This window comes from Dunckerocampus dactyliophorus, chromosome 2 (assembly GCF_027744805.1).
Source record: "Dunckerocampus dactyliophorus isolate RoL2022-P2 chromosome 2, RoL_Ddac_1.1, whole genome shotgun sequence".
NCBI classification, from domain to species: domain Eukaryota; kingdom Metazoa; phylum Chordata; class Actinopteri; order Syngnathiformes; family Syngnathidae; genus Dunckerocampus; species Dunckerocampus dactyliophorus.
Window position 1 is genome coordinate 4055674 of NC_072820.1, and position 24674 is coordinate 4080347.

General features: G+C 41.4%; 1 protein-coding gene across 1 annotated transcript in view; it reads left to right on the forward strand.

The window, feature by feature from the left end:
- The window catches only part of col6a1 (collagen, type VI, alpha 1), a 44827-nt gene that overhangs the window by 8252 nt on the left and 11901 nt on the right, over nucleotides 1–24674 (forward strand). The window contains exons 7-26 of the mRNA XM_054766739.1: nucleotides 1616–1636; nucleotides 1720–1764; nucleotides 1879–1932; nucleotides 2016–2060; nucleotides 2265–2291; nucleotides 2383–2409; nucleotides 3122–3166; nucleotides 4398–4451; nucleotides 6120–6182; nucleotides 6267–6329; nucleotides 6402–6455; nucleotides 6537–6572; nucleotides 6644–6706; nucleotides 12960–13022; nucleotides 16330–16392; nucleotides 18211–18273; nucleotides 18358–18408; nucleotides 18475–18510; nucleotides 18616–18678; nucleotides 23155–23220. Of these exons, the coding sequence (XP_054622714.1) occupies nucleotides 1616–1636; nucleotides 1720–1764; nucleotides 1879–1932; nucleotides 2016–2060; nucleotides 2265–2291; nucleotides 2383–2409; nucleotides 3122–3166; nucleotides 4398–4451; nucleotides 6120–6182; nucleotides 6267–6329; nucleotides 6402–6455; nucleotides 6537–6572; nucleotides 6644–6706; nucleotides 12960–13022; nucleotides 16330–16392; nucleotides 18211–18273; nucleotides 18358–18408; nucleotides 18475–18510; nucleotides 18616–18678; nucleotides 23155–23220 (1002 nt within the window). The remainder of the gene's footprint in view (nucleotides 1–1615; nucleotides 1637–1719; nucleotides 1765–1878; nucleotides 1933–2015; nucleotides 2061–2264; nucleotides 2292–2382; nucleotides 2410–3121; nucleotides 3167–4397; nucleotides 4452–6119; nucleotides 6183–6266; nucleotides 6330–6401; nucleotides 6456–6536; nucleotides 6573–6643; nucleotides 6707–12959; nucleotides 13023–16329; nucleotides 16393–18210; nucleotides 18274–18357; nucleotides 18409–18474; nucleotides 18511–18615; nucleotides 18679–23154; nucleotides 23221–24674) is intronic.

The following is a 24674-nucleotide window of genomic DNA, read 5'->3' on the forward strand; positions in this document are numbered from 1 at the left end:
GGTACCGGATCGGTATCACCGATACCAGCCTGAATTTTGCTCGGTATTGGATCGGATACAAAATCCGTTGGGTGCACAATTTAGAATTTACTTTTCAAATGTATACAGGGTCATAATTATATCCAGTATATGAAGGCTCAAATAAACATACAGTCACCTAAATGTCATTGGAAGTGGTGAAGAAGGTTCCAGAAGGCGTTTTAACTTCATAAACCCTATTAAGTTGTCATTGGCGATGATTGACTGCAGCTGGTAGCGTCTTTTTGGCAGCGTAAAATGATTTGTTTGACAGCACCCGTTGGATCGACCAATACTCAGAACAAGGGGAAAGCCCAACGACCTCAGTGAGAAGGAGAGTTGTAGATTTACACAAGCTGGGAAAGTAGTTTGGAGTCAACCGCAGGTCATCGGTTCAAACAACTGGCAACATTTACATTTCAAAATAAGGAAAATTTTCTGGAAAAAAGGGGAAATTTTACAGCGGAATTTATATAACTAACTTAGTTTGGGTTTGTCTTATGTCTTAGTTTCTCTTATTATGTCTACTTTATTGGCTAATACAAGTGTTAAGGTGACTGTAGGGGTGGTACCTCATGTTTAGATATCTCTAAAATGTTAAAAAAAACGAATTTAGAAGGTCGTAAACAGGTTTTCTATGCTCTAACTATGAAAATATTTGATTTATAATTTCCTGCTGTTTGGAAATTCATTTGTTCTGTTATGACGGCAGACGGAAGAACAATAGCGTCCCCACACAGAGGCTGACGCTCTCTTATAACTTTATTCGATTCCAACACCATATACGTATGTATCTCCAGCTCACAAACACGTCTCTAGTCCCTTCGTCATCGGAACGACACTTCCTCATTATCACGAGACGACCACAAGAACGTATTCAGGGACACTCCGAACATCACAACGACGTCCTTATTATACGTGTGTCGTGTAAATGAACAGAAAGTGGATATCGCTCACTGACGCGATTCTTACTGCGGAAGTACAATTTGGTGCATTTAAGAACGCTCGGAAATCCCACAAAATACACTTACCGTACACTGAAAACACGCAAATTCAACTTAAGTTGTGTGTTGTCGTCGAACGCAACCCCTCGTGGCTCGGAATATTGCGGTTAAAGTGCTTTGACCCTGTGTTAATTTAAAAAATTTGAACTGGGGTGCTCCGATCGATCGGCCACCGATTAGCATCGGACGATTTCCGTAAGAAACATGTGGCATTCATCGACATTTGCCTTGCAAAGCCGATCACAAAACCGGCTGCCGTGTGGTGGCGACATGACAGTGTCTTGCGGGACATGTCTTGACAACACAAACATGCGTTGGGTTGCCAGCCGATCGCACCCATTGATGATCGGTATCGGAATCGGCAGCATAAAACCCATAAAATCCCTAATTTTAAATTAATTGATGGATGGATGGATGGGTTTTTTAAAAATATAATCAGTCCACCCAACAAAAGGAAAAGTTATTCCCATGATGAGTCTATGGAAACATCTAACTTGCTGTATATGACAGCTAGATATGTCAACAATGCTAACAATATCTTGCAGCGTGACGTTACGTAACATAACATAATATCTCTTGTTTCTTCTTCTCAGTGCTGCTCCTTCGACTGCAATGTAAGTAGCCAATTTTTCACTCTCAAAATCTTTGGGTTTCATGTTCTATGAGCATTTTCATCACCTGTTGTTGTTTGCTGCAGGCTCCAGGAGGCCCTAGAGGACCAGACGGATCCACCGGTGGCAAGGTATGCTGATGCTACACGATGCCGTTCGAATGTATTTAATCATCATACGCAATAACAAATACAACAACTCTTTTCTTACCGATATCCACCTTTTTTTCTATTTCCTCTTTACAGGGAGAAACTGGCCGACCTGGAATGCCGGGAGAGAAAGGAGATATTGGTGATATTGTAGGTGGCCTTCAGTCTCTGACTTGGAATATGATAATAATCCTCAACACAGCCTTCTAACCATCACTGTGTCCGTGTTACAGGGCAGCGTTGGAGATCCTGGTCCCGTTGGGTACAGCGGAATGAAGGTTAAAAAAAAGAAAAAAACATTGTGCAGTTTACCCTTCATTGGTTCTATCAGTGACGGACTTTAATGCACTGTCTAACAGTGTAGTCACACTAAACACTTGACGCTTTTTTGTCATTTTTTTCTGTTTTTTGCATGTTGTGTTTGTTAACATATACGTATATATTAAAAAAATGATCATTCTGACCTGTTTTTCCGTTTGCAGGGAGACCGAGGCGGTAGAGGCGAGAAGGTATAATCCCATTACTGTACATGAGTGTGTGCTAAAATGAGTGCACCGCATAACTGTTGGGCGCAATGGACTCATCAAATGTTCTTCTCAGGGTGAAAGAGGACACAAAGGCTACAAGGTGAGCTTGATTTTTACTACTTTAACTTCTAAATCAGGGGTAGGGCGCCTATGGCTTGGGAGCCAGATGACCGCATCTGCCTCTCAGACATGTCTTAGCACGATAACATTGATTTATAATTGTTTTTTTCGCTGACATTTTAAAGTAAAAACATTACAGAAATGACAGTGTTCAAAATATCAAACTTTCATATGCATTTTCATCCATCCGTCCATTTTCTACCACAACGTGGGCGGCCAGAGCCAATGCCAGCTGTCCTTCCGATATTTTCATTTTCCGGGTCGGACACCAAAAATTGATTATTGCTGGATAATGTGGTGGCCTGCCTGGATCGTTGAGGGGTCAAGAAGTAAAGCTCCCTCTTTTAATCAAATAGTCAGCTAGCTAAATCTGCAGAGCCAACCCTTTTGACGAAGAAGATGGTGACATTAATGGTAAGAAGTATTTTATTTTTTTATCGGATAGCTTCAGTGTAATAAAAAGAATACATTTGGAGACTTATTTTATTCTAAAATTGTTGGTCTTGGTTAAAAATGCATGTATTTAGGTGTATTACTTTGCTATATTCAGCGTTTAAAAAATATTCCATTTAATAATATGTGGCTTTCATGGCTCTCAAAAAGGTTCCCGACCCCTGTTCTAAATCAAACACACTAGTATTCATTAAGCGTCACTTTGCGTGGCTCACTTCACTTTCTCTTCTGTGTCTTAGGGGGATAAAGGTCTACGGGGAAACGATGGAGTTGATGGACGCAAGGTAGGTGGACAAATTGGTGTTTTGGCACAAGAAAAAATAACCCCCCAAAAGTATACCTCAAATATATACAAACATGTACCAACGCGAGTTTAAAATGAAAAAAAAAACATAGAGGGTTTTCCATAAGGCATTCATTGGGGCGCTGCAATGACGTCAGCCTCCCTCTGGGCTCTGTGCGCCGGGCTTCTCTGGCTCCCTCTGGCGGACAGAGGCAGCATTGCAGTGTCATCCATCTATGTTGCTTGTCCTCCAATGGACTGCTCTTCTGGCAGTAACGCATTATGGGTAGATGTTAAAATAGCTGCTGTTTCTTATTTTCAACTCGCATTGGTACTTGTAATGTACCTTTTGAGTGTTAAGTTGCTGTGCGATGAGTTTAATGTTGTTTGTAAGATGAAACCGTGAGTCAGACTGTTATATTGAGTAATTTCCAATGGGTTGGCAAGCTCGTTGTGAGTTTTTTTCAAAGCTCATGATTGGCTCCTGTAATATAAGGAGCCTCCTGGTCCTCACGTGCGGCTTATACACCGTGCGACTTCTATATGAACAAATCTGCTTTTTCCTCTATATTTAGTGGGTGCAGCTTATGCACCGGAATTTATGGTATATATTTTTTTAATCATGTTTTGACAATAAAAAAAGATATCATATTTCTTAGCTACTTGATAATTGGCTTCATTGATCGCGATCATTATCTCAAAAATGGCCTCCTCTGTTGCTTGCTAACTTGCCTAACCTTTAAGGCTTTAATGCATGGCTTTAATGGACTTATTGCGTGATGTTAATCAAATATTCCAAACCAAAATGCCATCTGCTAGGTTAACTACGTTGGTTATTTTTAGATTCTGCAATTTTTACCCGCTCACATTTCCCGAAAAGCTTCTAAAGTATACTTTTACAGAGCAGCGAGAGGAGCTACGACAGCGCTTCCCATGCATTTTCTCTTTTAAACATTTATAGACTATGAAAATATGAGACTTAATGACTTAATGAACAACCCCCCCCCCCCATAGTTATGAACATGACGGCCGGCCGTCATGCAAAGAACCCTTCAAGAAACGCACGGAGGGCGCAGAGGTTCTTTGTCAGGTCAAAAAACTCCACGGGCGCTTACGTTTTTTTCAGGTTGCAAGACAAACGTATGCGCTTCGTACGTCTTCATTTTATTTTTGTTGATGTCATCAAGTCGCTGACATTTTCAGTGACATTCTCCGTTGTTCTTTCCAATCAGGGTGAAGCTGGTTTCCCTGGTCTTCCTGGCTGTAAAGGTTCTCCTGGATCAGATGTGAGTGAATCAGTGGGGTAGTGTGGTTTGACAGCACCGGGGCTGAGACACCCCCAGACCCAGGGGTGGGCAAACTGCGGCCCGCGGGTCACATCAGCCTTAATCTGGCCCACCGGGCGTTTCCAAATTCCTTTTTTTTTTTTTAAACCTTTAACATCGAAGCGGTATCCGTAAACATGACTTGCGGTGCTATCGTGCCACGCTCGAGTTGTACAGGAAATAGTCAGACGCAATCTGTAGATGGTGCAAAAAGGCGATCCAAACAACACAACACGCCAACACACACGACGCACAACGTAACCTACCTGCTGCACCATGTGTGCATACAAATAAATGTCTAAGCAAAATCCTCAAGCCAAATTTACACCCACATACCGTAGTCCTGCCGCAAGGCATGCTGGGTAGCTTGTGGTACACTCTCTCCCGACAGTTTGCTGATTGCAAAATATATTGAGGTTGTCAGCGACGTAAACAAGGAGGGCCGTAAACATACTCTTGATATCCAATGTTTTATTGTTCATAGCTCACATTGTTGTTGCCGCTGGACTACCCAGCATGCCTTGGGGCACGTATAAATAACATACCCAAATTCAATATGTCATTAAAAATGTTTAAAAAATTGTCAAAACGTTCAGTACAGATTGTCACAAGGGTACACTACGGTGTACTATTTTTGACACATCGCTCTCTGATTTTGGATCAAGATTTGCAATAAAAGTGTTAGAATTATCAGATTTGATTCAGCTCCAGAATCCTCTCCTTCTCTTTTCAATTGCCATTGTTTACCCAATCCGAAATACCCCTCACACACTTATTAAACCCATTTAAAGTATAAAATGTATAGCTACACACCGCACATGAATCATAGTGTAAGATGATCCATGAACCGATAGAATCGGAGTCACGGCGTGGCCTTTAGCCTGGTCGTTAGGCTAGCGCTACAGGCTAACAGGCTAGAGACTAACAGGCTTGCCCCCGTATTACTGATTTCTATGATGATATACTAACTTGTGTTCACCTCGCTGCAAGTTTTGAGGGCGGGTCGACTGTCGACGCTAGTGCTTCCGTAGCCAAGCACAACGATGGTGCGTTCAAGGACCGCCGAACAAAGTGCGAAATCTCAGCACTTGACGGAAAACATGATCAGTGAAGGATAAAGACGTAAGCATGTCAAATGGTAGGCTTTCCAGCAGTGGTACATGCATGCTGTACATTTTACCTGTGTTGTCACGTATTTAGACATTTTTACCGATTTATGGTGAATGAAATGTGTTTTTTGCAGAAAAAGGAGGACACTTTTTTTTTTTTTTTTTTTGCCCAAAAATATGAACGTTTGAATATGTGGGGATCCACTGTGATATGATCAGAATTAAGACAAAAAGAGATGCCAGATCTATCCATATTAACCGTGCCGAACCACAGATTACAGATTAGCCATTAGCTCCAGTTGTATGTTTAGCAATGTCATCAGACCTGGAACCTGGAGGGGCCCCTGGCTCTTTAATCACGGCTAGGAGGTTTACATTCTTTGCTGTCAGATTGTTTAAATGAAACCATATAGTCGTACTGCACACAAACACACACGTGTGTGCGTGCGTGCTCAGCGGCCTCCACGATTGAGTGTTGTGGCTTCACTTGTCCAATCTTGTTTGTGTTTTTGGCTTGCAGGGCCTTCAGGGTGAACCTGGGCCAAAGGGAGACCCTGGTCCTTATGGACCAAAAGGAGCCAAAGTAAGATGTCATGATAATACTGGGATGGATTACTGGTTTTAAATAAATGTCATTGTGTTTTAAGTCACCTGGTGTTTATTCCAGGGAGATTCTGGAGGAGACGGAGAACCAGGAAGGCCTGGAAACTACGGGCCTTTGGGACCTCAGGTGAACTACCAGATAGAGGGGGAGAAAGGGGGGATTTTAGAAGTAAAGTTCTGACGTCGTCATGTGTAACAGGGTGAGCGTGGCCCCCGTGGAGCTAATGGGGACAAGGGCGAGCGTGGCGATGATGTAAGTAATGAACAACGTGGTGGAAGCCGTGTTATGTATCACACGTAACACCATAGTTCTCATTCCACTTGTGTGTTTCAGGGCGCACCAGGACCAGATGGACCTCGTGGCGAAATAGTAAATCACGCTAACTTTATTTTATTTATGTGCCGGCGAAGAATCTGAGCATGTCTGATCACCTCCTGCAGGGATCAGTCGGAGAGAAGGGGGAGCAGGGTACCCGTGGAAACCGAGGACCGAGAGGAGAGCCAGTAAGTGACGATGCGGAAGGGGAAGAAGAGGGACATTTTATTAGTCCCCTTTTGCGCTCTTTGCAGTGTTGCACTGAACAGGATTCATACACTTAGGCCAGAAGTACACAGCTGCACGGACACGCGCCGTAAAACAAGATATCAGTGTGGGAAACAGACCCAACAACGAGGACTTTAATGCCTTGCTTAAGGGCCAGGAAGTGACTCCAGCAACGAGTCCCAATGATATTGTTTCAGAGCCGCTGAGCATTCAAACGTCAAAACAGCCCGTGAATTCTATTATAGTGCAGTGGTTCCCAATTGGTGGGTCGGGACCCAAAAAGTGGGTCGCGGATCAGCAAGTCAAATATGACATTAAAATGTGAAATGTGTTTGTTAAACTTTGAACTCTGCGGCTTATACTGCCGTGCAGCTAATTTATGGCTAACTTCTAATCTGGCGGCATCTCCTTTACTTCAGAATTACCGCTGGTTGTTTAAATACTGTGCCGCTCGCAAGTCAGTGAGGAAGTGCGCTCACAACAAGCTTGTCAACACACTGGTTGTCCGTGGAGGTCATTAGATACACACCCAATATAAGAACACAACAGTCTGACTCACGGTGTCATCTTCTCACACCACTTAACCAACGGCACTAAATTCAGCACACGACAACTTCATACTCAGAAGGTGTGTATCCAAATATTGGCACATGTTACCATGTGACTTTAAAATAAAGAAAAAGTCAACATTGTAAAGGTTTTCCCCTGATGCATCGCATCCGAGCAACGCATTCACTGGGCCGCTGCAATGACGTCACCTTCCCTCCGTCAGCGTTTCCCTGTCTTTTGGTCCTCTGGCTGCCTCTGGTGGACAGAAGCAGCAATGCAGCCATTTTCTCCAAGCATGCTTTGCGTGCTTATTATGGGAACACTTTAAAATGTTGTTTTTTTTTCATATCAAACTTGTATTGATGCATGTTTCTATATTTCTGAGGTGTAACGTTTGCATGTTAAGTCGCTGTGTGGTGAGTTTAATGTTGTTTGTAAGCTGAAACCGTAAATCAGACTGTTATATCGAGTAATGACCTCCTGAGATTTCCAATAGGTTGACAAGCGAGTCGTGAGTTTATTCTTAGCTCATGATTGGCTTCTGTCAAATAAAGAGCTGCGTGGTCCTCACGGGCCCCTGCGTGCCACAATATGCCACTTTATAACGTGCACACGTGCACACGTGTCGCTTATACACCGGAAATTCCGGTAATATAAAACAATGTCTGACTTATTTTGAAGTAAAATTGAGCAATATTTTAGTCATCTTCCTCCTCGGCATGTGTACATTGTAGCGATGTCCCGATCAGGTTTTTTTGCCTCCGAGTTTATTTGATTTTGAGTATCGGCCGATTCCGATACCGATCCAATGCTTTTATAGTGCATTAAAAAAATTAAGAAGCGCGAAGAAACAGACTCAGGATGTCCCTTATTTTTTATTTGATCACCTTACTCTGTAGCACCGCATAACTATAACTAAGTATAGAATAGAATTCGGACCAACAATCACATCTCTCCAGAATTTACTTTACAAAGAGGTACTAGGCAAGGGTGTCCACTCTCTCCCTCACTATTTGCTATCTTTATCGAACCTCTTGCAGCTGCAATTCGACAACATATAAATATTAAAGGGATCCACACCACAAATGTTCATCATAAGATAAGCCTTTATGCTGATGATGTATTACTCTTCCTGGATAATTCACATTCTTCACTTCACGAATCGATCTCACTCATTAACAATTATAGCACCTTCTCAGATTACTCCATTAACTGGTCTAAATCCACAGTACTGCCCATTAACTTTGGTTTCCAGAGCACCCCCTCTATACCACTGTGTTCAGGGAACATTAAGTATTTGGGTATTAACATTTCCTCCAACCTGTCAGACCTGATCCGCTTGAATTATACTCCACTATTGAAGTCAATAGAGGATGATCTTGCACGTTGGAGAACCTTGCCCATCTCACTTACAGGCAGAGTATCCACCGTGAAAATGATGATTTTACCAAAGGTTAATTATCTATTTTCCATGATCCCCACTAAACCATCTATAATTTGGTTCAAGTCATTAGACTCATATATAAATAAATTTCTTTGGAAAAATAAGCCAGCACGAATAAGTCTCAAAACATTACAAAAATCTAAAGAATATGGGGGCTTAGAACTCCCAAACTTCTCCAACTACTTCCTTGCAAACAGGTTACAGTATATCTTAAAATGGATCAACCCTAACCCATTGGATTATTTATGGCTAGACATAGAACAATCACTTAGCCACGAAATCCCAATTTGTAACCTGCCCTTCATTAGCCAAATCCTCCGAAAAAATAATTGTTTTAAAAGTATAAATATAAGCACCACTCTGACAGCTTGGTGGGAATTTTTAAAAATAACAAAATTCTCGCTCACTCCTTGCCAATACACTCCCGTCTGGAATAATCCTGACATCTTGCTTAAAAAGAAACCATTAAATTTCCCAACATGGCACGAAAAAGGAATAAGTTGTATGAAAAATATAATTATAGGAAACAACTTTATCTCATTTAACGACCTTGTTACACAGTATGGAATAAATCATAACAAATTTCTTGAATACATACAAATTAAATCCATAATTAAAGCAAGTTTCAGGACCATATCATGGGAAAGCAATACCACTATTGACCAATTTTTAAAAATATCTGCCCCTAAAACATTATCTAAATTATATATTCTACTTTCAAAAAATGACAACACAATTGGAGTACCAATCTCCAAATGGAGCTCAGATTTATCTACAAGCTGTGACCCTGAATTTTGGAAGCAAATATGTCTTAATGCTTCCCGGTTAATCAATAATCCCAACCTACAGCTGATTCAGTTTAAAATCCTTCATAGAGTACACTACACAGGACATAGAATGTTTAGAATGGGCTTAACTGACTCTAACATCTGTACACACTGCTCAGACCATAGAATAGATGACTACTTACACTCCATGTGGACCTGTGCTCCCATTACAAATTTTTGGCACGGAGTGTGTGAGTACCTATCTTTGGCACTTGGGTTCTCCATTCCTACCTCTCCTTTACTATGCCTGCTGGGCGATCTCTCCACAATTGATGTAGAAACAAATCAAACACAGCTTCTCATCACTGCATTAAGCATCGCCAAGAAAACCATTCTCATCAATTGGAAATCAAGGAAGAAACTGAACATAGCTCTTTACAAAAATCTTTTGTTAGATCATATAGCTATGGAGAGAATGTCTGCTGAATCTAAAGAACAAATGTTAGAATTTCAGTCTATATGGGCACCAATAATTAATTCCCTGACCTGACTCTCAGGGGGGTGAGGGCATCTGTCTCTGCCCCTGGGGGTCTCGTTCATCTGGCGTGGGGTGTGGTCCTGGTCGCTGGGTGGGCCTGGTACCTCGGGGGCGGGCGGTGGCGGGCTTGGTGTCCCGGGTCTTCTTTGCTGGGCTGCCTGCCTGGGGGGGCTGGTGGGTGGGGGTGGGGAGGGGTCCGGGTCGGGTGATGGGGCGGGGTCGGGGGTGTCGCCCAGGGGGCGGCGTTGGTTGGCCTCCGGGGTGGTGGGTGGATGGGGTGCTGCATCCTGCGGGTGCCGGGCGCCTACTGCTGCTGGGGGGGCCCGTGCGCGGCTGGTGGCGCTGGCTCTCCCTCGCCTCCTTTGCCTCTGGGGGTGGGGCGGGGACTGCCCTGGGCCCTCCTGCTCGGCTGCCGCGTGGGGCCGTCCGGTGTGGGGTGTGGGGGCCGGCCTCTCCCCCTGGTGGGGGCGCGGGTGCCTGAGCCCAGCTGCCCCCGCGGAGCCATCTCCCCTGGGTGGGAGGGTGGTTTGGGTTGCCCCTTTTTATTTATTTATTTTTATTTTATTTTTTTTAAATTATTTTATTTTATTTTATTAAAAAAAAAAAAAAAAAACTAAGTATAGAATAGATATACAAGTACATGTATATATCCGAGTCCTGATCGGGAGATAACGTCCTATTGCGATCAAGTCTGAAACCACGTGATAGATCAGAACATCCCAAGCACATTGGGCAGTTATCAGTGAAATATCAGATTTTGTGGTCTTTCTGATATTGAATTAGACTTTATGCTTTATTTATACAGTATGGATGCGGTTCTTCCTCATCTCCTGGACAAAATGCCGATTCACGTTTCAGAAGATGACAGGCGATTAAAAACAAAACAACAAAAAACCAAATGCGTTTGCTTGGCTTCACTTAAATAAAACTCTACAAAATATAAAAAAAATAAACAAATGAGGGCATAACTAAATGAATATAAAATAAAAATGACTTCAACTTGACTAAAAGTGTCAAAGAATAATAAGAAATAAATGGTAATAAAAATGACTGTAAAAAAAGAAAGGAAAACTGCACTTTTGGGGGGAAATTTTGTCCATCATCCACAATCTTTATGTGAGACACAAACACGCGTCTGTCTCTGTGCTTTCTAAAGATATGAAAACAGCTAAAAAGAGTCAGCTAAGAATGCACGCAACAGGTCACGCCTACTCTAAAAACCTTCAAAAAGCGCCAACAATTAGCATAACGTGACGTGCATGCTAACCAAGCTACAGCAACATTGTTGTTGTTATTATTATTATTATTATTATTATTATAAACATTGGTACGCCAATCGAACTGCAATACTGGAGTCGAGACACCTCGCCACACCACACCGGCTAGCTACTAGCAAACTAGGGACTGGGTTCACCACACACTCGCCCGCAGCGTGTCAGCGTCGTGCTCACATTGCCTCAGGCCACTCCCGAAATGTAACGCTACATATTGAAGCTGCCGCCACTGCTGCTGTGTTTTCATTTTTGAGTCTGGAAGTTAACCCCTCTCTATGTTGCTATGTGAAAGCAATGCGCCCAGGAAGGAAGTTCCGCTAACGCTTAAAATGGCCAAAATACAGCAAACTACTGTAAGTATTACATGTTATCATGAATGTACCTGTTACTACACGGTTACAGCGTGTATATAAAACCATAAAACCTTGTTGGAGGTGTTTTAATAGCGGCCTTTGTAGGCGGAATAGGTGTGTCCCATTATGTGCATTCATTACCTGCCTCTTTTTAGCTGTTTTTATATCTTTAGAACACACAGGAACGTGAAAGACGTGTGTTCATGTCTCACATAAGGGTTGTGGATGATGGGTAAAATTCCCCCCCAAAAAGTGCAGTTTTTAAAAACTTTTAAAAAATTATAAAAAATAATATAAATGACATGAAATAAATAAATGAATAAAATAAAAGCGTAAAAAATAATAAAAATTTAAAATGACTGAAATAAAGGTAAAAAAATAATACAAATAAATAAAAATGGCTTAAATAAAAGTATTTAAAAATTATACAAACTAATAAAAATAAAAATAACAAAAGTGTGTTGCAACTTGAAAATGTGGGTCCCAGGTTGAGACCATTTGAGAACCTCGTTACAGTGGAACCTCCAAAAACGTTGTTTGGATTTAGAATCATTTTTTCCAAAAGGAAATATTGATATTGAATGATTCGCCATAACAAAAACATGAACTGTAATTCCAGCTCGATGAACTGACATGCAGCTTTGACGCGATGAGGAGCCGAAGCAACAGATTACTGCTCGTGCTTGACAAGTGACTCTCGTGACGTTAAGACGAGATGCAGGAAGCGAGACAGGAAGTGGACACGCTTTTGAAATGACAAAATGTCAACACCTCACCTGTCAGCCCTGCCGTTTTCCCCTGGGAAACTCACATACTTTGTCGTCTTTCCCGTCGCTTGGTTTCCCTCATTTTAACGTTCTCACCAGGCAACTCGTAACAATGTGTCATGCCTTTATTAATGTAATCACTCACTCAGAGCTCAGCAACAGCACATGACAGCACAGTAAACCCTCGGCACGTTCATATTTCGCTGCTTCGCTCTGTCGCGGTTTGTCAAAAATATATGAATCAATAAATCATGGCAGTTTCGTGGTTGAATACTATGGAAGCCCGTTTAAGTCAGAATAATGAGGAAATAAATGTCGAAATTAGGAGATATGAGATAAAAAGTCACCATTATGAGATAGGAAAGTCATGAAAGTCACGTATTTTTGTTTGAATTTACACGTCCGATGTCCGCCACTGTACAACGGATCAAATGCTGCTTGAAGCTTGGCTCCATCTGCCTCATTGTCTATTGTGCCGATGCCTGCATGTGGTGTTTTACATGAGTTTTTTTCCTTGCCAGGGGGAGCCAGGACCTCGTGGAGAGCAAGGGAGAGAGGGCTCAACTGGCCCCAACGGAGACCCTGTGAGACATGCCCACACTCAAATATAATCATGCACGCACACAGAAGCTATACAGCCATCCACTGTTTTGCAGCTTGTTGTTTAATCCATACGCCATAAAACACCCACTTTTCACTTCAACAGCTTTATATTCCCAGTTAGCGAGGGACCGAGTGCGCATGTACGTCCAAGTTTCACACTGAGAAGGGAGTGCATGGGGATGGGAACAGTGTTGAACCTGGCTGTAGCCCCAGAGTGCATCCCGCTCATGCATACGCTTTCTCCTCCCAATTCCAAGTCTTCAACCCCTCCCGGGAACATCCACACTCACTCTTTCCTTTCTGACTCAGTCCTTCTCTCCGTCTCCTGCAGCCAAAGCCTCAGTATGGTTCCTTCTTAACAAGGCACCAGGCAGTGTATCAAAAATAACGCACTACACGGCTTACTTGCGGTAGCCTCCGTGATGTCAGAACTTTCAATGTCTCCTTTGTGCTGCTCTCCCCCCCCCCGCCCCATCAGAAGAGTAAAGTTAAAAGGAGAGCGAACATGGAATAACTGACAAGCTGGGCCACCCTTGTGTTCTCCTATTTTAAGGAAGTACACTCTAAAGAACTCAAGTACTGTGCAGAAGGACGTCATTAGATTTGTTGGGAAAAGGATCATCTTTGCTAGTTTCTCCTGCACACGGGAGTCCAAACCTTCTCCAGCGAGGGCCACTTAGTGAAAAATGAAAGGATGCAAGGGCCACTTTGATGTTTTGCAACGCAACACGTGTAGATATGCTAAAAAGTGACATATATTTCAGGAAATAAACAGCACCTCAGCTTTGTGATGCAGGTGAAAAGCATATTATTAATGAACTTAGGCCTGTTTTTTTTTTTTGTCTCTCTGCAACTTTGTTTTGTTTTGTTTGTTTCTCATAAAAGTACGACTTACTTAAAGTTTTAATATTTAACATTTGAACTCTATGTGACTAAAATGACTAAAAATTATTTTTCCTTATAATATTACCAGTTTATTCTCATAACATTTTTTCTCATTCGAATAGGATTTTTTTCTTTTTTCTTGTTTTTTTACTTTTCTGCCCTTTCTGCTGTTTTTTTTAAAGACGTTTTCTAGTATTCCAGCTTTCTTCTTGTAAATTTCTCATAATTATGACTTTATTCCCATAATATTTTGACTTTATTCCCATAACATTCAAACTTTTTCCTAAACCTAATTTTCCAAAAATTACAACTTTATTTTGTTTTGTTTCTCATAATATTACGACTTAAAAATGAAGGGTTTTTTTCCTTAATATTTCAGCCCTATGCTACAAAAATTCTTTTTGATCATATTAGGAGCTTATTCTTGTAAAACTGATTTTGATTTTTTTTTTCTCTTCATATTTTGACTTTGTTCTCGTAAAATTACAGCAGTTTTTTCCCTTTCTGCTGTTTTTTTTTTTTTTTTTTTTAGAATTTTCCTAGTATTTCAACTTGTGACTTTATGAACCCATAATGGTTTGACTTTATTCTCATGACATTAGAACTTTTTCCGCAACCCAATTTTCCCCAAAATTACAACTTTTTTTATTGTTTTGTTTGTTTCTCATAATTTTATGACTTTAAATTATGTTTATGTTTATTTTTAATTTTTATGTTTTCTTGTTGAATTATGTTTTTAGATTGTACAGTGGGCCACAAATGGCCCCCGGCCCGCACTTTGGACACCCCTGCCCTCGTAGAATATTGTCAGAAAATACACAAAAAACTAAAAATGTTACAATTTACAAGATGACCAGAGAATGGTGGAAAATCGCAAATAATTGAGAAGACATCAAACGATAAACCCTCCTGCAACCTTGACTTTCATCTTCTCCTCCAGTTTCAGATCAGCATTTGCAATAACGGCGACCGTTGTAATTGCTTGATTAGTTTCGGCTCCAAAACCCTCCCCTTCTCTCTTGAGTTGCCATTCTTCACTCACAACACAACCCAGGTTCAAACCCTAAACCCTAAATGCACACAAGGTATAAAATGTATAGCTGCTCACCACTAATGAATGGTCACGTAAGACGATGGATGAACAAATGGAATCGGAGCCTCACAGCAACAATGTTGTGTTCAAGGACCGCCGAGCAAAGTGCGAAATCTCACCGCTTGATGAAAAAACATTAACAGTGACACGTGACACGTTTTTAACACCGGTACATGTATACTGTACATTCGACTTGTATTATCACGTATTTATGAATTATTACAGACTTTGGTTGAATGAGATGTGTATTCTGCAGATTAACGACCTATTTTTGGAGAATAAAAAAACAAACTTCCCAACCAAACAGGGTATGCGAATGCTAAATCATGAGCATGTGGGGATCCGCTGTATATTTCTTTGCAGTTGTTGAACATGCTGCCGCCTTTTGTGCAAATGTCGCGGGTTCAATTCCTGGCCGGTGCCCCAACACCGCTCCTAAGCTCGGATAAATGGGAGGGTTGCGTCAGGCGTAAAAAATAAACCCAACAAATCACTACCCCTCATGGGAGCGGCCAAAAGACAGCTACTACTGTACGATGACTACTGCATACAGAAAAGGAATGAAATGTACCTCAGAACCATTCATCTGCAAAAAAAACAACACAATGACCCAAATACTTGCACATTAGTGTATTTTAGTGACAATTCAACGTGTTTTTTCCCATGTTAGACAGAAGAAATGTAATTTACACTTGATTTACAGACACTACAGTATGAGCATTAGCGTCTGGTCATCACCGCCCTTACAGGTTTAACCACTGCCTCCACTCATTTGGGAATTTTCTATGACTAGGAATAAATTATGACAAAAATTAGTCACAGTGTGGACCGAATCCTCCACTCCGTGCAGAGGCTGGACCCAGCTGTCCTTGACATTGCTCCAAAGGCAATAAATAAACGGACGGCCTTGGAATCTTTTTTTTTTTTTTTTTTTTTTTGCCAGATAGTCATGGCACAAGACTCCATCAATTATATTTGTCTATTTGAATAACTCCTGTTTGATACACTCACAGATTATAATGTACCGCATATGTTCTTTGAACCCTTTTTCTGGAGGCCTCTGGAAGAAAATACACTCGACAGCAATTTGCATTTTCACAAATAATACACAATTAATCCATATTATAAACAAAAAACATGAACTAAAGACAAAGTCTGTGTTTTTTGTTGCAGTGAGTGCTTTTACTTGCATTTAGATTAAAACATTGCCACAGGACGACACAAATTCGCCCACACAGCTCTCTAAAAAGGAAACATGTGACTGCTTGTGTTAAGTAGAGGTTGTAATAGAGGTTGCTGATGTTCTGCAGGGCGAGCCTGGCAGGGCCGGTTCCGCTGGATACAGAGGAGATGAAGGCCCACCTGGGCCAGAGGTCAGTATCCCAGCACACGGACAAATTCCTGGCATGCATTTATCTATCTACATCATTGATTTTGTCTTAGCAGTTTCCACGACCCTTCTAGAAAGTGGATGGAATATATATATGTAAATATCTATGTATAAGAACGCAATATTTTCCCTGTGATTTGAACAAGGGGCTTGTTGATAGCAGAGGGAAAATATTCCATTCTTAACGAAGGTGAAAGTTACGTTTGTGTAGATGTGAAAGTTAAGCTTGCGTATTGCGTTTCTCTTTTTTTTTTTCCATCAGTCGTATGTAAGTGTTGTGCAACTCTAGTTGCGCTATGTGTGTGGTGGCGTTACGGAAGCCTTCCGATGGAAAGCGATTGGACTGAAATACGCTATCCTATGAGCTGAACCTACAAGTCTAATAATAATATCTAACGTGATTTATTATTCACAAATGACAGCTATCATAAGTCTTTTGAAACCTGACATTTAAAAGAGCGAATAACACCATCATGAGGGGACAAATGAGGCGTTTGTTTGTGTTGAAAATTCCAAAGATGCTACAACCAGTCCAGTATGGGAAGAAGTTATATATATATTTCCCAAAAAAGCAGCCTGTGTGTCAGCATTATGTCACGCATCAACATTTCAACGTCTTTTTTGTTACGTTTTTTTTTTTTTTTTTTAAGTAATTTATGTTAAAAATGTGTTGTGGGCCAATTAAAAAATTAGCACCGTGGACACCACTGATGTATTAGAAAGCCATTCCGTGGTCTGGAATTGGATTTTTAAAAAAACATTTTTAGACAGTTGAAACCAAGATGAACTTGTATCAGAATTATGGGAATTGAAAGGAACGGCTATGATCCAAAGTATACCACATCGTATGTCATACATGGTGGAAGTCATGCGGGGTATCAACGGGTAAAGCTCTAAATTGAACTGGTGTTGGTGTTTATTGATGGGTGCGGCATATAGGGCTATAGTGCTCATTTTATTGTTGTATTTATTATATAAAAAATAATATGATTTTGATCCATTTTCAATCACATTTTGTGATTTTTGCCATTAATTTTTAATCATAATTATCATCAGAATAAAATTTTAACCAATCGTGCTACTTTCAGTCCGATTCTGATACTCCCCTTGGTGAAAGAATCCACGTACGTCAAACTACAAACGTTTGCGCCATCACCCGTCGTGCTGACAGCAACATCCTGACCTGTCTCCCCCAAAGACTGTCTCATTCCACGGGAAGCGTGCAGGCGAACGACCCATTGTTATGCGGGACGGTCGTTCACCAGCCGCGCCATTGTGACCACACCCACTAGAGACAAAAAGAGGGAGACTCCACGCCTGAAATTGTACAACTGAAGAAGCCTTTTGGCCAAAAGACGTCTTTTAACAAACAAGAAGAGTCCAGTTTCCTTGATTTAACGGATTTGCGGATTACCTTTGATATTGATACTACTGATATTTGGATCTCTTAAGACAAATACTACAGGACTGATAGGATGACGCCTCACAGTGTCGTTAATGACCAGGAGCATTTTTTGTAAAGCTTCTCAGCTGACAGTCTACACGGATTATTTCAAATCCATGATGGTGTTTTACAAAGGAAAATAAATGACTCAAAATACGTCGGGACCTCAGTGTACATTATTGTGGTATTCATATATTCTAATGTGTCAGTTATACGAGGCCGCTATTGTAGTGTCTAGTTCATAGATGCTCTCACACACGCTCACAGAAACATCACTGGAACATCCAAATGTTTTCAATAAGCACATCCCTTCATATTTCATGTGTTTCCAATCTGGGCTTTCCTTGTGTCTCACAGGGACCCAAAGGGCCGAGAGGAATCAAAGGGGCTGCCGGAGACAGAGGCCCGATCGGACCCCGGGTGAGAGACACAGATGTGCTTCAAGATTTCTATATGTGAATCTCATTAAATATCTCCTTTTTTTTTTTTTTAAATCATCTTTAGGGAGTAGACGGTGTCGCAGGAAATGGTACTGCAGGTTGTCCAGGCTTCCAGGTGTGTCATGGAAATCATTTGTGGCGTAGCCGAATGTATGTTTTATGCACATTATTGTGTTTTTAGGGCTATCCTGGGCCCCGTGGAGACTCTGGCGAGCCTGTAAGTTTCAACACAAATGACACAGCATAAATACGAGCTAACCTGGCGATGGAGTTCAGCCCCCGTTGTGTGTCCTCACGTGCGACATTTTCACCTGGCTTTCAGGGTGGCAAGGGAACCCCTGGACCCAAAGGAGATGACGGAGATCCCGGTGACCCGGGCCCTGACGTGAGTCTCATTTGCTAGTTGTCGTTTCATTTTCACCCCAGTCTCCTCTGAGTGCGCTAACACAGGATGTGAGTCACACGATGACTTCCATATGGCGCATTTATACATTTCATCATTTATAGGTCAATTATTATTTATAGAATCACACTTAATGTCCTTTCATTCCCATCTTTCATGTGCTTCAACTGGAGCACAAAAGATCTTGTGTTTCTTTGTCCATCCATCTTGTTCGCACACTCTCCTTCTGGCCTACAGCTGGAAATAATTTATTATGTAGATCTGAACACTTTCTGTGTGTGTGTGTGTGTGTGTGTCGTTTGGGAAGAGAACTTTGAGCTGATGCAGCTGTGTATATGTCGTTGTCAAGGTTACCAGGAAATGAGCATGGAGGATGAAGGGACAACATTGCTCTTTGTATGTATGCGTGCGTGTGCGCGCGTGTGCGTGTGTGACACAATTTAACCTCCAGTTCAACTTTCTTGTGTTTACATTGAAATTACTGCATCTCCAAGGTTGGTGTTTTATGATGTAAACATTTCTGCACATTGTAACTTTTCTCTCAGCTGTACATCAGAGCTCCCTGTTCCCTTGTCCTTAAGACAGGTCACACACACACACACACACACACACACACCATATTTGGATATTACGGTATGCTTAGGATGAGTTAAATATCATATTGAGATCTGGCACGTGTGTCGTTAACATGGAGCCAGATGAGATAAGTTGATTCATTGTCTTAGATGATATCATCATATTTAATTATCCACCCATTGGCGTGGGTTCCTCCTTCAAGGCAGACTTTCTTAGTGAGGTCTAAACATACATTAAAAAAAACACCATAAATAAATCAGTTATTAAACATCTGGGTTGGCAGGAGTGCAATCCATGCATCATCGTTTATTTTTATTTTTTTTAAGGATGTCGTGTACTTTTGGTGTACTGTAATGTCATTTAACTGAACTTTAATACACTGCGTTTCATTGTAATGAATACAATCTAAAACTTGGTTAGCTTTTGTCAGCTTAAATACTGGAAGAAAGTGGTTGGTTGGCCTTAAAATTGCTGTTGAACAGTTGATGAATATCAAGTAAGCATTAATGTTGAATGAATTGCTCCGGTGTGGCATAAAAACAACACTACCTTCCCGTTTCAATGACGTTCTTAACTACATAGTGGATGGAGACTTGGTAATCCTTGTACATGTTCTTACATATTGATTATACTGCAAAGCTTGACAACGCTTCGGCTCTCATCTGTCAGTCTATAATGAGGTCATTTGTCAAAATACAGAATGCTAGTTTGTGTCTCACTCAGATTCAAAATAGATGTCTAACATTCCACTAGTAACCAAGGCTACCAGATCTCTGAATCCGTGACTTAAATATCAGCCAGCCATCATTTCTAGCTGAAACAGTACCACAGGGGACAGGACAGGATAGACTGAGGTGTGTCAAAGACCATTAAGGTGGAGCCATACTGAGAACTTTCCTACCCTTTAAACATTTTTACTGAACAGTCAATGGAAAAAGGATATGTTCCCTGAGCTAAGAAACAACACTCCCATCTGGCTTTGTTACGTCCGATATGACGCCTTGAAGTAAGTCAGGATGTGATGATGTAGTTCATGCTCTACACATCACGGTTAGAGAATGTGAAGCAACTGGAAGCTTGTGTGCACAACATTCATGTGTACATTCGCTGGACTATTCTTATGTGTTGTTTTAGTTTGCAGAAGTGAAGATGCACCGAGAAGGTTTGGTTACCTTATTCAGCTCCATGAGAGAATAAAGAAAACATATGAATAAATAAAGATGAATTATAATAATAATGAAATAAAACATTTTCTCAAAGTAATGAAGCAAGTTGTTTTAGACGTTTCGTACAGCTCTAGTTGTGTTAATGCGCAGGACTAGATAGGACAGCTCTAGTCATGTTGATGCCCAAAGTAGATAAGACAGCTACAGCCATGCTCATGCCCAAGACTAGAAAGGACAGCTCTTGTCGTGTCCATGCTCAAACTAGGTAGGACAGCTCAGTCAGGTTCATGCTCAAGTCTAGATAGGGCAGATCTGTCCATGCTCATGCTCAAGACTAGAAAGGACAGCTCTTCTCATGTTCAAGACCAGATAGGACAGCTCTATCCATGCTCAGGACTAGAAAAGACAGCTCTTGTCATGTTCATGCCCAAACTAGATAGGACAGCTCAGTCAGGTTCATGCTCAAGACTAGATCGGACAGCTCTGTCCATGCTCATGCTCAAGACTAGAAAGGACAGCTCTTGTCGTCATTCTCTTGTTCAAGACTTGATGGGACAGCTCTATCCATGCTCATGCGCAGGACTAGACAGGACAGCTCTTGTCATGTTCATGCCCAAACTAGATCGGACAGCTATAGCCATGCTCATGCCAATACTAGATAGGACAGCTCAGACATGTTTATGCTCAAGACTAAATAGGATAGCTCTGTCCGTGCTCATGCCCAAGACTAGAAAGGACAGCTCTTGTTGTTGTCATGCTCAAACTAGATAGGACATCTCAGTCATTTCAACACATCTCAGTCAAAGACTAGATAGGACAGCTGTAGTCATTCTCATGCTCAAAACTACATAGGATAGCTCTTGCCATGTTCAAGCTCAAGACCAAATAGGACAGCTCTATCCCTGCTCAAGACTAGAAAGGACAGCTCTTGTCGTTTTCATGCTCAAGACTAGATAGGACAGCTCCAGCCATGCTCAGGACTAGACAGGACAGCTGTAATACTGTTCATGGTCAAGACTAGGTAGGACAGTTCCTGCCATGTCTATCACAGACCAGGGCTGTCCTATCTAGTCAATGAGCATGAACTGATGAAGCCTGCTCAGATGAGAGGTAAAACATTTTTTAAAGTCATGTGGTTGGCGTTATCTTCTCCATGGTCTCCATCATGTGTCCGCACCGCAGATACAGTACAGTGTACAGTCTAGAAGCTGTTCATGTGGATTTAGTCACAGTGCTGCTTTCCAAATTGCTTCCAAGGTATAAAAAAGCAGATCTGATTTAGTGGGATGATTTGCAACTAGACAGTGCCAGCGCTGCATTTCTTTTCTGTCTGACGTGGGTCTGCTATTAAGTACTTATGATCTGAAAGAATGTGGAGCTGCACCTCACAGCCGTGTAGCTCCTCCCTTTTCTGCATTTCTTATTAGCAAATCAAGCAGTCAAAACTCTCAAATCCCTTTTGAAGTGTGCAATAGAATCTGTGGGAACATCAGCGTCTTTTTAAATTGATTTACGGTAAGCTCCCTAGTCTTCAAACTTCCTCACCCTTGGCCGTCATCTGAGTGAAAGCAGCATTTGCACAGACTGTCTTTATCTGCAGCTGCACTGTTAGGACAGATGCTTGGCCCCAGGCCGCCAGACCTGACCTCGGCTTTCGGGGGGGAAAAGTGACATCACCTGTTGAAAAGTTGTCATATAATATCAGCTGTCGGGAAAATGTGGCATATGACGTTATAGGCATCATGTCTTGGATGAGCCCAGGTATAAAAAGTAACCACATAAAGGCAATAGCAAGTAATGCAGGGATTTTCCACCATGAGCATCGCCTCCTTTATCTTAGCAATGCTCCCAAATAAAAGTGCATCTTGGTTTGCTGGTACTGATGGCCCAATATGAAGTGACTGTTCATGACAAGTGGTCATGTGTCAGTGAAGAATGTCAATATGGCAAAAACCTAGTTGCATGCTGCATGGCGTTCATAAGTGGACAAGCATCAACAGGGCCGACTTCTGCGCACAGAATTCACCTGCAGCAACACAATCCAAGACCTTGACTCGAGTTCTGCTGCAACACACCCAGGAAACATGGTGGACTTTCCACTGGCATCCAACACTGAAATTCCCACTATTTCAAAGCGGCGCGGGCATAATATTGTCTTCATGTTAGTTTATTTTATGAATAGAACCACAAGGCCTGTTGAAGTAAGGCGTAATCCTGCCTAACAGGGTTAGGGCTGCACACTGGACACCTCAAGGCTTCATATCAGGGAAGCTTAACATTTTCTGCTAAGGTTTGGCCATATACGATGCAGATGTGATTAAGATGATTAAAATAAGATACACAACATTTTTATACTCAAGATTTAAAAAAAAGATACCGAAATTTGTCTCAGATTCAGCTTTATTTTTTCAGCGTATTGATAAATAAAGCTAAATGCTGCTTCAGATCATTCAAGCGAAGGTTTAGGATTCACCATTTAAGCTCAGGCCTGGAGAGAATATCAACAAGTACGAACATGAGAGCCGGGTTGTACCGTGTTGTCAAATGGACGCGTGCAAATTTGCTCCTTCTTGTCAGGAAAATGACTACACGTTTACACCCACACCCTGATTAGTCTTGACATCAACACACTTGACACTCCAGCAAACATCCTTGGTGTATATATCTTTATCTTCCAGCCTATAAAAGCTCATTTCTGTTTTTTGTTGTTTTGCAGAACAATCAGCCCGGGCCTCCAGGATCAAAAGGAGCCAAAGGTCACCGAGGACCTGAGGGAAGATCGGTAAGAATGCCAAAGAGCCACCATTCATGTGTGTGCATGTTGAGGCATTGGACGGCCTGCTGTCCACGTAGGTACTGTAGGCTCCTTCCCACGCTGTTACCCATTCTCACCCTCAAGCAGGAAGAACTCCTTCTTTGTGCAAAATAAAAGCAAAAGGCACACAGTGTACCTGTGTTTATACACAGTATAATACAGTACATGAGCCTGCGTCAACAAACCTAGCACAAATGTGACAGTTTGTTACGGGCGCCCTATTGCACGCTAACCGAGCGGGTCAACACAAACCAAGGCAACATTTGAGCAAAAATTTGGGATGTTAACCGAAAAACACGATAACCGGGGTGGATGTTAACCAAGGAACCACTGTATTTTAAGAAATAAACATCACAAAAGTAATTTAGGTAACAGGACTGTGCTGAGATTTTAACCCCCACAGTCATAGTTGAAATCTCACTGAATATACAGAAAAATAAATTTGTGAAATAACTTTTGTGGCTAAAATAAAGGGTCCCTGACATGATTCATCAACTTTGCTTAATTATGTTATATATTGGTTGTGGTTATGTTCTACATTGTTCGATTTTTTGAAAGCGAATGGGAAATTCGCAAAAATGATAGGTCATGGCGCAACCCATGACGAGCTAGCGCTCGCTGTTCCGAGTCATTTCCGGAAGTGACGCCATCAGACTACTGTTCCAAAAGAGGAAGGTTTAAGACAAAATGGATGAAGCAAGTGCAAAGAACGAGAGACAGATGGACGCCCACCTCGAGTTCTGTTCTTTACAGTGATCATTTCACTGATGGCTTCTTTGAAGAAACACCTTCACAAGAAGCATTTGGCTTGAAAGTTCGGTATAAACGCATTTTGAAAAGGGGCGTTTCTTCCTCCTCTAAAACCATGGACACATCGCTCAAATCTTGGCTATAATCACTGCAAACATCCTCTGTCTCGTACACCGCTATGTTTGTTTACCTGAGTGATAGTATCACTCAGATACTATAAACATCCAGCAGCAACACAACATTTTGGCATGACTACTATTTTGATGAAAAATATACTGAACCAAGTCTGCGATCTACCTGGAGAAACGTTTGTTTGAGGTTTCATCCTGATGACATCACTTCCAGAATGAGCCTGAACTGGTTTGTCATGGGTGGTGCCATGAACTATAAATATCATTTTTGTGAATTTACTGTTTTTTACAAAAATTGAACAATGTAGAATATAATTACAAAATAGCCCGCAATAAGTGAAATCCGTGAAGTAGCCAACCTCATTTTTTTTTAAGGCTGGAAAATCAATCACCACACACATTATACACATTTCTCAGACAGGCAATAACATTTTGTCATATTTCTCTCTTGTTTAAACACAAGTTCCAACTTTCGTTTGAATTTTAATGATCAACCTACAGGTCGGACACAAGAAATTATTAAGTCGCTCACACTTATTT